The sequence below is a fragment of the Myodes glareolus genome, chromosome 14, assembly GCF_982192425.1.
Source record: "Myodes glareolus chromosome 14, mMyoGla1.1, whole genome shotgun sequence".
Lineage (NCBI taxonomy): Eukaryota > Metazoa > Chordata > Mammalia > Rodentia > Cricetidae > Myodes > Myodes glareolus.
In genome coordinates this window covers 63,167,107-63,181,609 of record NC_142039.1, presented here as the reverse complement: position 1 = coordinate 63,181,609, position 14,503 = coordinate 63,167,107, and the positions used below count along the sequence as shown (strand labels likewise).

Sequence of the window (14,503 nt, the reverse complement as noted above, 5' to 3'; positions counted from 1 at the left end):
AGAAATGGGATGAAAAATGACATCCTGCCCGGTCAGCATGCCTCCTAAAATCTCATTCTCTAATAGATATCATTTCCTGCCTTTGGTGATTCAGCTCAATGTGACCTTGAAAATAGATGGTTCTACACAGATGCTTTGTGTGTAAGTGCACTGCTGAGGCAGGGGCCTCCCGGTGTGGAGCCCCTCAAGTGGCCTGTCCTGCAGGCTGTCAAAGTGAAGTGGCATCTGGCACCAGCAAGGGCAGGTGGCGGGTGGAGAGAAGGCTTTTGTGAGGGAAAGAAGCTGCTGATAGCAGAGGCACCTGGAGACTGTGTGTTAAGCTGACTCCTCCAAATTCTTCCTGAATATTGATGCACCTAACCCCCTGCTGCACCTTGTATGTGGCAGCTGAGGGGGCTTTCACATAAGCACCACGTCCAATGTCACCTTGCTGCAAAGTAGTGTGGTGAGACCTGGTGAGGCTCTGCATTAGTATCTATGCCCATAAGCGCCATGCTGGGACAGGCTCTCAAAAAAGGCCACTGTGGGTCTTGGACTGTTTCATGGAGCCACTCTTTAATGGAGGAAAAGCAAATATTCGGTGGCAGAGTACTTTGCCACCAACGTGTGAGGGGCCCGCTCCCCAGTACTGCAAGAGGGAAAGAATATTATTGTTATTACCGTGGACAAGTGGCGCAAGATTTCATGTGAATGCATTTGGAGATAAAAGTCATAACAGAAAATTAATAGGAATCAAGAACGACCTCAGAGAGTGCTTCACTCTTGATCTATGGTAATGATAGTCATGGTTTTGAGCTGGTCTTCACTTGAACTCAAGTTACCTTCCTGCCTCAGCCTCCGGGATAACCGGAACTACAGTCACATGTGTCAACATGCCCGGTTCACTTCTGGCTTGAGTCTAGCGTATATGCTCTGTGCTGTCATGGTTTGCAAACTCCACCGTGTATTGCTTTTGAAAAGAGGGCAAGAAAACTGCCCAAGACCCATGTTTTCTCCACCTAATTTTGTTTTGGTTAAGCCCGGTGTGAATTCTTGCTAGGTTTCTCTATCCTTGGGGAATCGTCGCCATAGTGATCAGGAGCAGGAACGTGAAGTTACCTGTGAACACACCAAAGGCATGCTCCGCAGGGATCCTGGCCTTACACGTTGGCCTACCTGGCACCTGTGACTCTGGCTGTGCTGCCGGAGGACCGAGTTGGGTGTTGCTCCCCTTGATAGCATTTGGAAACAAACCAGAGAAGCCAGTCTTGATATATAGCTGTTACACAGTACAGTGTCATATAATTGCAAAAGGTTCCATGTGTAGACCCGTTTCAATTTTGGAAAAGTACATAGAAGACACCATGGTCACCTTTGTCTTAAACTAATGCCATGTGGATGTATTCGTACAAATTCACCCATGTTTGGAACTTTATTATAAACTTTATTTATTAATCACCTGAACACAGATAAATGAACTAATGAATTCATTAACAATTAGAAACACAACAGCAACAAAAAGTTTCAGAAGAGAAAATGCTGATTTATTTAGTATAAAGCAAGCATCATACCACTCAGTCCCAGAGAGACTCATTTAGTTCTTTTTTTTCTTTTCGCTTTTGGTGCTAGAGATCGAACCTAGGACCCCCACATGTGCTAGACAAATGCTCAAACACTGACCTAAGCCCTCCCCACCCCTTCTAACTTTGAGTTGCCTGCATTCATCTTGAATTAACTCTATGTGTGGCACAGGTAAGCCTTGAACTTCCAGACCTGGGAAACATCCTTCCACTTAGCGCTTCAGAAGTCTGTGACAGGCTATTTTCTTTCTGCCGTTTTATCCCAGTCAGTCATGACCAGATAATTTGGAAGATTTGGGGGGGGGGTATCACCGTGGCAGTTCCCCCACAACAGAAAGCCGAGAGTTGCTAGTGGTAGGGAGAGATGGATCCGTTCTCTAGAACTGCCACGCCCCCTGCACCAGGTGGGGCTTCAAGATTTCACCCAGGCTGGTCTCCTCAGCCTCCTTTCTGTCTGGTTTTGTGTCTCTATCAGCCTGAACCCCTGAGGCTATTCCTTCAGCTCTAACAGATTGCCCGCAGCTGGCTCAGTCAGTGCAGGAGAGGGGCTGAGCCCTTTTTTGTCCAACACATCACTGTTCCCATCCACACCCAATATGTCCTCCCATAGTCTTTGCCCTCCTGGGCTCAGCCGAGCTCTCCCTCTGGTTCTTTGAGATGAATGAGTATGGAGACACAGACAGCTGTTTGTTCTCACTTGCCTGGGAACAGTCACCCAGCCCCTCTACTGGATGGAACTTCTTCCGGCAGAGCAAGTACTGTCTTCCTGCTGTGCACTTCCCAGAACAGGCTCCAGTTCTGTGTCACACAGCCCTGCCGTAGGAGCAAGAACTGTGTAAAGTGCCCGTGGCTGCGGGGTTGTATTAAAATATGAAAGTCAATCCACCGGGAGGGGAATGCCTTAGGGACAAAGAGCCCACTGTGAGTAAAGTGTTAGTTTACTATAACTCTATAGATTTCTGGTTTGAAAAACGTATGGAATTTTCCAGAAAGTCCTGGCATCAACTTCCTCTAGCTCCCTGCTCCTACCCACCCATGCTATTCTGAGGTCAGAGTTCCAGCCTCAGTTTACTCCGAAGCTCCAAGGTGGAGTAAAGAAATGTAAGAAGGCCTAAAATTGTGCAGTAGTTCCCAGAAGGAGGAATTTGTATCACCTTTACTGTCTGTATGTTTTCAGGGCCCTGACTGGGTGGATGGGATGACCAGGGAAATAAGGATATGTCTGGGTAATTCTAAGTCATGTTATTTCCCTCTGAGCTTTTATCCCAGATGTCTGTAGCTGTAAGACACTTTAACACACAGATTCGGAGGTGGAAAAGGAACACTCAAATACAAGAGATAAAACTCAAGAAGGTAGTATCTGGGTTGGCGAGATGACTCAGCAGGTAAAGGAGCTTGCTGCCAAGCCTGACGATCTGAGTTCAATTCCTGGGACCCACATGGTAGAAGGACAGCACCAACTCTCATACTCTTGACCTCCTGCTTGACCTCCTGTTCCACTCACAAATAAGTAAATCACACTCCCGACACACACACACACACACACACACACACACACACACACACACTCTGAATTCACCCAGGGCCTGCATGGTGTAAGTGTTTGACTAAGGACAATAGTGAGGAGGGCCGGAATATTCCCAGAGAAGGAGATGTGGAAAAGGGCTGTCTGGTTGTCCTTGTTAATCAAATCTGCTTCCCACTCTTGGTTAGTGATGCTTGTTTTGTTTTTTAAGGATGAATCAGCCACTGGCGAATGGCCAGTAGTGAACACACCTTTAAGCCAGTGTTCATTGAATGCTCCATTTGATAAGAAGTTGCCAGCTAGCCTGTTTCTTGTTGGGGGTCATAACTTTAAGCCTGTGGGTGGGTGTTCGTCACTTATTAGCATGAGTGGGTTCTGTGAGAATGATCCCATGTCATTTGGACGCCATAGAGCATACTCACACACACTAAGATAATATAGTGTCCCTGGTGATACTGCCTTCTGGGACCAGTGTCCTCTGTTGGTTTATCCTGGACGTAAGTGTTAGCATGTGGTGCACGGCTGTACGTAGAACTGAAGGTGCTGGATGTTTGTCTTCTTCACCTGCATGTTCTCCTTTTCCATGTTGTTGAAAGAGAAAATGTGATACATTAACCCTTAGTGCGTACAGGGACTTGTCAGTTGAGCTGTTCCAGATGGAAAGAGGTTGGGGATGCTCCCTCAAAGCCACAGGAAAGCAAACGTTGAGAATGAACATGCAAGCAGAGCAAAGAAACAAAGTCTAAACAGTTGCCTCTTTCGTCTGTCCTGACAGAAAGCCCTGATAACACAGCCAATCCTCAGTCATCTTTGTGGAATGGCCCCAGCTCGCCTCATTTTTCTTATGTAGAAACTTGGGGCATTGGCACCTTCTCAGCCTCAAGGCCTCCTTTAGAATCATTTTTATAGTTTGTCTACAGTTTATCTCCAGGTTGTAATATCACAAAATGTCCAGCCCCAGAGATGGCATGTGCATTGTATTTTATTATAGTATCAGTGTTACTCATCAGGGTTAAGAGCACACACTGCCCCTGCGGAGGACCCAAGTTTGGTTCCTAGAACCCACATTAGACAACTCACAACTGCCTAAACTCAACTCCAGAAGATCAGAAGATCTGATACTCTTTTCTGGCCTATGCATTCACACGTACCCACACACATATCCCATAATTAAGAAACAAAACAAAAGAAGCCAGTGTGGTGATACATACTTTTAATCCTGGCACTTGGGAGGCAGAGGCAGGCTGAACTCTGAGCACAAGGCCACCAAGGTCCACATAGTGAGAGCTTGTCTAAGGAATCAAAATCATAAAAGAAGGAAAAATTTTCTTCATCACCGCAGATGAGTGGCAGACAGCTGCTAACTAGTCAGTGGCTGAGTCTTTCAGCTCTGTCCACCTGGATAGAAATTGTGAGTAGGCGACACAAAGCTGTTCCGCTCTTGGAAATCCAGGTCTTGAATGGCCAAGGCCTAGAGTCTAGCCTGACAAACCCAGAAGCTTCAAGCAAAAAATGCTTTTGGGTTTTCCGTGTTTAGGTTGAAGACTTACTCCTCCGGACTTTAGTTGCTAGTGGCAACTTGACGGCTATTGCAATCCTTGGCTTCCCTCAGCAGGGATTGGCGGCAGCAGCCGGCAGCCCTGGGTGGTATCTTCTAGTGTTTAAGCCCTCAGGTTCTAGGATCTTCAGTCTTACTGTGGTAAGTGTTAGCGCGCTAGGCAACTAGTGTTAACACTGCTCATTTCTACAACGTTGGTATCATCAGCCATTGACAGAGGCCATACGGTTACAACTCTCAGGGTTAGGGTGCCTGGGACCCAGAGTTCCCTTCACCCTCTCTCACCTTACCTCTCCTCTGGCATCCTTCACTGTCTCCACTGTGCTGTGCCCCCCCCCTCCAGTTTTACCTGGTTACTCTCTGAACTCTTCAGTTCAGGGGTCAGGGGTCTGCACAAGAGGGTCTCTCCTGGCTGACTGGAAAGGTGAGTCAGTCTGCTTATATATGTGGGAAGGGGGTCAAGGTGAGCCTCTATGCAAATGAAGGATTTTGTTTGCACCAATCACAAGCATAATCTTACATGCAAATAAGGGGTGATGTTTGTTTCATCCTAGGCCTTATTGTGGGCACCAGGGAAAGTGCCCCTCTTTTGGCCGGGGTGAAAATTGCTGCTGGACCTTCTGGGCAAGGATGTCCAACCCACTGCACAGAGGCTAGATGGGGCCCAGGATAGCTATAAAAGCAGCCCACCACAACGCTGGAAACTTACCCAAACCATTATAAGATTTGTTTTGTGCTGGATTGCGTGGTTCTCCAGTGTGAACATTATAAATACATAGCTATGACCCAGAAAAGTCAAGGGCTGGAGACCTGGGCTTGTGATTGAGAACAGAAAAGAGAAGAAAAGGCTTTGTGAGCATTTTGAGGCAGCTGTGACTACAGTGGAGCTTCCTCCCGGTATGCATAGAGTGTTCAGAGTAGCCAGGTTGACATGAGGGTGGACAACAATGCCTTGGCAGGTAGCCAGTGTAGCTTCAACACCAGGGAACAATCTGACAGATATCAGAAAGGAGCAAGCCTTACCGCACCCAAGATCTTGGCTTGTTTACAGTAAGAACAAACAGTAAAAGAGACACTTATGAAGCCAAGTGTGGTGGTACATGTCTGTAATCCCGGAACTGGAAAGGCAGAGGTGGCAGAATCGAAAGTTCAAGGCTAGCCTGTAGTACACAGCAAGACCAGTTCACAACAAAGCAAGCAAGCAAACAAAAAACCAGCAGGGCCTGGAGAGCTGGCGCGGCCGTTGGAGCACTTGCTCCAGTCTTACGCAGACTGGGTTCAATGGCAGGAATGCCCTTTTCAAAGCACCTAAAAGGTTGGTTTTTCCAAGAGACATTAAAAAACAAAACCACTGTTGGAATGTCAGTGATGAAAGGAGAAGGATATTTTTGGCCAGCTAAGTACCACTGGCTACAAACCAACACACTGTTCCGTGAACTAGCCATGAGCATTGTAGGACTGTAGAGGAAGCCGTGCTGTGATGACTCTGGAGGGCTCTGCGAGGTTCCCGTTAGCCTGGCTCACCTCATTAGGTTAATTAATTGGTTCACCAAAGCTAAAATGAGAAATGTGTGGTTGGTCCTCAGTAGGTTCTATACCTTCAGATTCAACTGTCTACAGATCATAAAAATTCAGGGAAAAAATATGCCTGTACCGACTGTGTAGACACTTAGATTCTTCCCTTAAGCAATTGAGTGCGACGCCTATTTAGGTAGTCTAGAGATGGTTTAAGTGGATAGGAAGATGTGTATAGGTCATATGCAAGCACCGTACTATTTTATGTAAGGTAATTGAGCATCCATGGAGTTGAGGATCTATCCCCACAGATACTCAGGGACAACTGTATTTTATTAATTTGGCATGTGCTGTTTCATGTGACTGCCTAACGTAACCCAAATGACTTGCCTTTGTCAAATAAATGGGTATTTTAAAGAACTTTAAAAAAAAATAAAGTGGGTAAAACAAGCGGCCTCATCAAATGGGGCAGAAGCTCTCATTCTTGTTCTCCCTGCACAGAGCAGATGAATCCAGACAGTCTCCACTTAGGGAAAAGTTCTCAGCAGAAGACATGAACTTTGTGTATAGAATGATGAAACTCCTGGCTTTCTTGGAATTAAAACCGCTTGTGTATTTTTATGGTGGCATCTACACAGCCTATCTTGTTTGGATGGATGGACTCACTTGTGTGATGGGACTTGATAACAACTGGAGACATCTGGTAGACCAGACAAAATGCTAGAGGACAAAACCCGAATTCCCAGTGTGCCTCACTGCCTGCAGTACTGGGAAAGACATACAAGCCTTTTCCTTCTAGCCAGTTCTTGAAATTCCAAGAGAATGGTGCTTCAGCTTCAATGCAAGAAGGAGGCCATGATTTTCTTTGCTTGCATTCGAAAGTGCAGAACCGCCCACCTGTTTGTGACTACAAGGACCTTTCTCCACGTCTGAACTCTGGACTTTCCAAGGTGCTCTCGGAGTTCTGTGGAGATTGTTGAACCTAGTGCTGGAGAAAGCACAATGTCATTTTTGTCTGTACCTTTTGATTCTCATGCCCCCTGCCTTGAATTTCATTTAAATTGATTAACCCATCCCCTCTTGATACATAATCTTGCTTTATAGTCCTGGCCAGCCTGAAATTTGTGTCAACCAGGCTGGTTTTAAACTTGCAGTGATGCTCCTGCCTCTGTGCCTTGGAAATACTTGAATACAGGTGTGAGGTGTGTACCACTTCAGCTTAGTCTTCTGATCCCCCATGATTCTGATTGCTGGGAAGGCAAAGGGAAAGCTCCCCATTTCTTGAGAATTAGTTTACACTTCTGAATTAGTATTAAAAGAGTTGATCAAGTATAATTACATCAGGAAGGCCAAGAACTATCTTAGGATTGTACACACTAGACATCAAAATTCAGGTCCTGAGTTTTACACATAAGGGAAAGACTTGCAGAGCACAGCAGCCTCCTATTTTCTTCCTTTGAAACCTTCGACTTTCAGTGTTTTGTTGAGTATAATTTCAGTCATTTCTGAGTTGTTCACATGCAAAGATGAATATTGCAGAGCTGGTGGTGTGGCTCAGTAGTAGAGCAGATTTTCCTAGCACAGGCCAGCTGCTTAATCTGATTTTTCAGTGCTGAAAAAAAAATTAATATTCTGAAAAGTTCTATGTGGTTGATGTTGGGAGAAGGCCAGGCTTCGGTGTTGAAATAGGCAAAACCTGTCATCTAGAATCGTGTTTTTGAAATCTGAAACTTCATATGTATTATACTTTATGTGCCTAACAATGGAAAATAGATATGCATTTCCACACTGACCTACAAAAATTTACATATAAGGTTGGGCATCTAGCTTGATGAGACTGGGTGCGTCCACAGCGGTTTGGCTGTAGATGGAGCTCAGGGGTTAGAATGTTTGCCTATCGTGCTTGAAGCTCTGAGTTTGATCCCCAGCACCACAGAAATCAGCTGTAGTGATGCCTGCCTATACTTCTAGCACTCAGGTGGTAGAGACAAGAGGATTAGAAGTTCAGGGTCATCCCTTGTCATTCCCAGTCTGAGGCCAGCCTAGGTTACACGCAACCCTGTCTCAGAGAACTAAGGTGGGGGTCAGGAAGAAAATTTACATGTAAAACTGGTTTAAAAGAATTTAGTGGTAATGGTTATAGGATTTCCATAGCTCCATGTTCTTTTGCAACCCTTCCTTAGAATCATTACAGACATCTCCCAGTGAAGGTCTAGCTCCATCCTGTTAGAGCACAGATGTTTATTTTATGTGCGAAGATTCCGAGCCACAGGAGGTTATTGCTGTGGGCAGTTAGTTACGTGTGATTTTTTTCAGATCCCATTACAAAGTTGCTGAATTTGTTTTTGTTTTTTTCTTTTCTTTTTCTCTTTCATTGTTTCCCTCTGATGTGGCCATTGTGTTGACAACCTTCTGTATCTCCGCTATTGAATTTTTTTCTTTGCGTCACGAAGAAAGCCTCCCAAGGTAAGTACTGGCGTGGAAGTGGGCATCAGTACTGACTTGGTGTGCACTTAGGATCCTAACTCTTCACAGGAGCCCACGGCTAATCCCTGGCCACGTAGGAAATAAGACTAACATTCTAACTTAAACTGTAAGTTAAGTTACACTTCAGAGTGCACTCACCCATTGCCGCATCCTTGGAAGATACTTGAATCTGTAGGCCTGCCTGTCAGGGATTGGTTCTGTCCTGTTGGTATCAAAAGGGAGCTTAGCAAGAAGAAGCAGCAGCAGCAGGTGCTGGTTCATAGACAGAGTGGGCGAGCTGAGGTGGTTAGCATGGCCATGCTGGCTAGTTTTATGTCAACCTGATAGAAGCGAGAGTCATTTGGGAAGAGGGACTCCCAATTGAGAAAGTGCCCCGCCATAAGACTAGTCTGTAGGCAAATCTGTAGGACATTTTCTTAATTAGTAATTGTTGTGGAAGGGCCCAGTATTGCAGGTGGTGCCATCCCTAGGCAGGTGGTCCTGGGTTCTATAGGAAAGCAGGCTGAGGCAAGCTATGAGGAGCAAGCCAGTAAGCAGCACCTCTCCATGGCCTCTGCATCAGCTTCTGCTTCCGGGTTCTCATTCCCTGACCTCCCTGGATGATAGACTCAAGGTATGAGCTGACATCAATCCTTTCCTCCCCGTGATGCTTTGGGTCATGGTATTTTACCACAGCAATAACTAAGACAATGGACATTTGAGAAAGCAGAAGAATAAAAACGGGTCCTCCGGGATGAAACTTGGTAACTTGCTCAGACAGACAGTCTTCTGTCTTGCCAAGAAGAATCGAAAGGTTTTCCACACATTCAGAGAGAGATGAGCCATCCCCTGCTAATGCTCGGTGCTCTGTCAGATTCTTAGCTGACCACAGTGACTACGAGTTGGGGCTGTTCTGCCACCTTGGCCAACTTTTGATAGCACGTTTGCTGGTGGAATCCCCAGAGGTTCAGGAGTAAATGGAGTGGGCACTTGAGTGACAGCTCATGAATAAGTGAAGGCCGGTGTCAGCCCCAGGGAACATGTTGCTGAGTGTCAGAGAGGCATTCAGTTCTACAAGCCACCAGAAATTTTGACCAGCCCTGGCTGATGTCACTGATTACAGCCATGCTACCTAAGGTGGGTTTAGGGCGGACACTTTCTCATACGGTCAGAATATAGGACACGTGAGCGTGTGGAGGAGAGACAAGAAAGACCTACTTCATAGCCCGGGGGCGGTGGAGGAGACACTTAATACACCTCTGGATTATGGAAAACCGATAAAATGTTATTTCATGCTTTACATTTATTGAAGGCATCATTCATATTGTCTTTGGCACGAAGAGTTTGAACTCCAGCAAGGAAGGCATGCATTGAATAAATAACAGGAGATGTCTTAAGAAAGAGGAAGGAGCTGATGTTTCTGGAGTGAGCTAGGCCAGCCATCACAGTCAGACCTGGAGAATCATGGCAGTCCTCCCTGAGGAGTCGCTGGGGTGACTATGATCCCTAAAATTCACAGCCTTGCAAGTTTGCTGCCCATGGAGGATATACGTTCCCTTATCTTGTCTCTTTTCTTTGTTCCCAGAGCAAGGTATATAGTTTCATTCTGGTAATAAACTAACTTTGTGTCCCACAAAGAAGCCAGGATGAGTCAGGCAGTGGTAGCGTATGCCTTTCATCCCAGCACTGGGAAGCAGAAGCAGGTGGATCTCTGTGAGTTTGAGGCCAACCTGGTCTACAGAGTGAGTTCTAGGACAGTCAGGACTACACAGAGAAACCCTGTCTCAAAAAACTGGAAACAAACATAGATACACTTTTAAATATTTAAAAGTATTTCAAAGTATATTTAATATATTTTTTAAAAAATATTTAATAGCTGATATCTACTCTATGAGGTACATTTGGGAAGCCTAAACATTGTTTTGAAACCTAATAACTGATAAAATAGAGTAAAATATATTAAAGACACAGAAGTTGATTTAGGGCATGTGTATATTGAAAACAAGCAAGAAAACCAAAGATGCTTTTTTTAATGCTTTGTAAGACTGAGATTTAGGCCCCAGTGATTGGAGAGCTCAGAACAGACAGGGTGATTCACCTTAGCAAATATTTCAAGGAGGAGCAACTCGTCCATGAAGCAGGCTTAGTCTTGGCATTGTGGTGGTGGTGGACTGTGTATGTGTGCACTATGAAATCTGTTGTTCTGGGGTCATGGGAGCCAAGTGTCTGAGGATCATAGGATCCACGTTCCCATTCTGACCTTTAAGTCAGAAATGACACACCAGGGAATCAGTATCACCTCCTCCATTAAGTTCAACTGAAAACACTTCAAGCCTATGCTTAAGATGCTGACCTAAGTTCAAGACCCAGGACCCACCCATGTGGTGGGAGGAGAGAGTGGACTCCCAGACATTCTCTGACATTCACACATGTGCCCAGACATTCGTGTACCCTCCCACATACATACAAACACAGATACATAAATGTGATTATAGTTCTTTAAGCCTGTGCTTAAAGAAACTGGATGTATATCAGGGTTAGTGAGGGATTACTAAATGAAGTTCTGAAAGGACCCCAGAAATTTAGAGAGACAAATCTAGTGTTTCACATGCAGCGCTCAAGTCGACACAACGGCAGCCTTATGGGGCAGGACAAGGTATAGGGGCTCATTGCTGTGTGAGAATGCTCTTGTATACTGTAAAGATTTGTTACTTGTATTGATTTAATAAAATGCTGATTGGCCAGTAGCCAGGCAGGAAGTATAGGTGGTGCAACCCAGACTAGGAGAATTCTGGGAAGAGAAAAGGCAGAGGAAGCTGATGTGGGATGCCCTTCTGTGTATGTGTTGCTTTTATTGGTTAATGAATAAAGTTGTTTCGACCAATGGCTTAGCAGGGTAAAGCCAGGCAGGAAGTCTGAATAGAGATAAAGAGAGAGAGTAGGCGGAGTCAAGGAGATGCCATGTAGCTGCTGAAGGAGAAAGATGCCAGAACCTTACCAACCAACCACAACCTAATGGTGATACATAGGTTAATAGAAATGGGTTAATTTAGAATATAAGAGCTAACCAGGAATATGCCTGAGTCATTGGCCAAACAGTGTTGTAATTAATATAGTTTCTGTGTGGTTATTTGGGTCTGGGCAGCCAGGAAACCAACACGCAATCTCCATTTACAGAAGCATGATGAGAATGTCTCACTAAGAAAAGGTACCAAGCCACATGTCTAACCACATACAAGAATTATGGGTTAAATTTAAGTTGTAAGAGCTAGTTAATAATAAGCTTGAGCTAAGAGGCCAAACAGTTTGTAATTAATATAAACCTCTGTGTGTTTCTTTGGGACTGAATGGCTGCGGAACCAGGCGGGATAGAAATTTCTACCTACAGCTCATTCACATAAACCCAGAACTGAAGTCCTTGCTAAACTCCATGTACTGTAGTCAGCACAGTGGGTTGAGAGCAGGCCTTGGGTGACACATGACAGGAAACAAAAACAAATGAGCCCCCAGGTGGATTACTATCAAATCTAAGTCATTGTGTTACAGTGTGGTGGCACTTTTCTGTAATCCCAACACTTAGGAGGCTGAGGAAGGCCAACCTAGGCAACAAAATGAGACTCTGAGTTAGTCAGACAAAACAAAAACCTATAATGCCAGCACTCAGAAGACAGAGGCAGGAGGCTTGCCCCAAATTCAGGGCTACCCTGGTCTACATAGCCAATCCAGACCAGCCAGAACTTCATGGTGAGACCCCGACACTGTCTCAGAAACATATGGACTAACAGAAATCAATAATTAAACAAGTTGCATGGCAGGTCACTGCATGATCCAGGAAATCTCATGGACTGAAGTCATACGGAAGCAATCCCAGAATTCAGGTGCCTAGAAACTACAGGAGGAAGCTGATGAAGTTCCTGTCTTTAAGGATCCCACAGCCACCTTTAAGAGCATAGAGTCCAATGCTGTGGGTGCAGAGGGCTCACCTAGTGTGCACAGGGTCCCGGGTTCCATCCATAGCAACACAAAGCAAAGCACAAAGTGAAGCGCACATTCAGAGATAAACTACACACAAGATAATAAGAACCAGCAGAAATAAAAGTTTAAAAAAATAGACCTATGAATGCTTCTGATATCAAATTGCCAGGCCCAAACTTTAAATGCATTTGTTATGTCTAAGGAGATAAAAAAAAAAATCAGATTGAAAAATGTTAGCAAGAAATTGATGTTATATAACTCAAGAAACCAATAACCCACTAAAAATTCTCAGTCTGAAAAGTCCAAAACCTAAACTGGAAATTTAGCATTAGGATTCTATAGCAGCTTACATCAAACTGAAAATAGAGGCTTAAAGAACTGGAAAAGTTAGTAGATAAGAAAACAGCGAGATGCTAACGAGACAAAGGATGTGGAAACAATCGAAGAGCCACATTTTTTTAAAAAGTAAACTCCGATCTTCCATTCTTCAGCAAAATTCATTCAAAATGGATTGCAGGCCGCGATGTAAAATGCACAACAGGAATGCTTTCAGATGATGACAGGGAGGAGGTGCCCTGGCTCGGTGATGACCTTGCGAAGACAAAGCTGAAAGCACAGGAGAAAAAGATGGGGTCTTTTACTAGAAGCGAAAGTGGCGTTGCCGGTGACAATGTTACATAAAAAGAAAAGCTGGATACTGGGACAAATATTTAGAAAATACCCAATAAAAGATTTGTATCCAAATCACTTTTGCTTAAAACTCAACAAAAAAGAAAGAAAAGTGAAAAATAGTTTTAAAATGGATAAAAAAATAATCTGAAAAGTCAATTTAAAAATGGATAAAAACATCTGAATATACATTTCCCTAAAGAAGATGTAGGGATATCAAATGATTGAATTAATGAATTGGTAAGCAAGTCAGTAGGTTACCATCATGTCCTTAGAGAATTAACATTAAAACATCAGTGACATGCCACAGCACACCTACAGGATGCCTAGAATCTCCAAGCCTGATAAAACCAGAATGAAGGCCGTGGAGCTTCAGGACCTCTGCTATTGCTGGCAAAATGAGGCAGATGGTCCAGGCGTTCTGAAAAACAGCCCACAACTCCTGAAAAACCTAATTATATTCTTACCACATGACCCCAGTGATCAAGCTTCTAGCTGTTTACCCAGACAACCGAAATTTTGTATCTACTGCGCCCAAGAGTTTATGGCAGCTTGATTCATGATTGCCAAATGCGAAAGCAAGGATGACCTCCTGCAGGAGAATGGGTAATGAATCCCGGTACAGGCTCTTGATGTGGTATTGTTCAAAGGTAAAAGAGAAATGAACTATCCACGCACAAAAAGTCACCGTGGAGCTTCCAGTGCATATTAATGAGTGTAAGAAACCAACCTGAGAAGACTCGATGCTCTAAGAGTCTGCTATTAATCCATGATGTTCTGGAGTAGGCAAAACTATATTCTGGTTAAAAAAAAAAACAATGGTTCCTCAAGACAGTGACCACAGCTCAGACAAACTACTCAGTGAAGCAAGGGAAGTTCGACAGGCAAGTCAGTTGGAGAAGGTTATGCCTCCCTTGCTGATGGACAGAACCTTGACAGAGAATGACACCCCCCCCACACACACACACACCAAACGTAGATTGCCATGTCCCTAATCTTTTGGATTTCTCTGTCTGGTAAGTGTCAGATTTTCTAAGTTCTGAGTGGAGAAGCATTCATCTCTGATACTGCCCGCCCACCTGCCTGTTAATCCTTTGACCTGATGAATGCTCTGCAGTGCATATGGGAGCAAGGTCTGTGTCCCTCCAGAACAATGGTCCTTCAGACCAACATGGAGACACAGGTTTATATGTCTATAACGTCTGTAGATTCAGAAGAAGAAAGAGCCTTTGTTGT

The 14,503-nt window shown here is 44.5% G+C and overlaps 1 protein-coding gene across 5 annotated transcripts in view; it reads left to right on the top strand.

Moving 5' to 3' along the window:
* Kif13a (kinesin family member 13A) overlaps nucleotides 1-14,503 on the top strand; it is a 181,374-nt gene that overhangs the window by 62,218 nt on the left and 104,653 nt on the right. For all 5 annotated transcript variants that reach the window (XM_048460641.3, XM_048460492.3, XM_048460568.3 and 2 more), the window contains exon 3: nucleotides 8,611-8,623. In XM_048460641.3, the coding sequence (XP_048316598.3) occupies nucleotides 8,611-8,623 (13 nt within the window). The remainder of the gene's footprint in view (nucleotides 1-8,610; nucleotides 8,624-14,503) is intronic.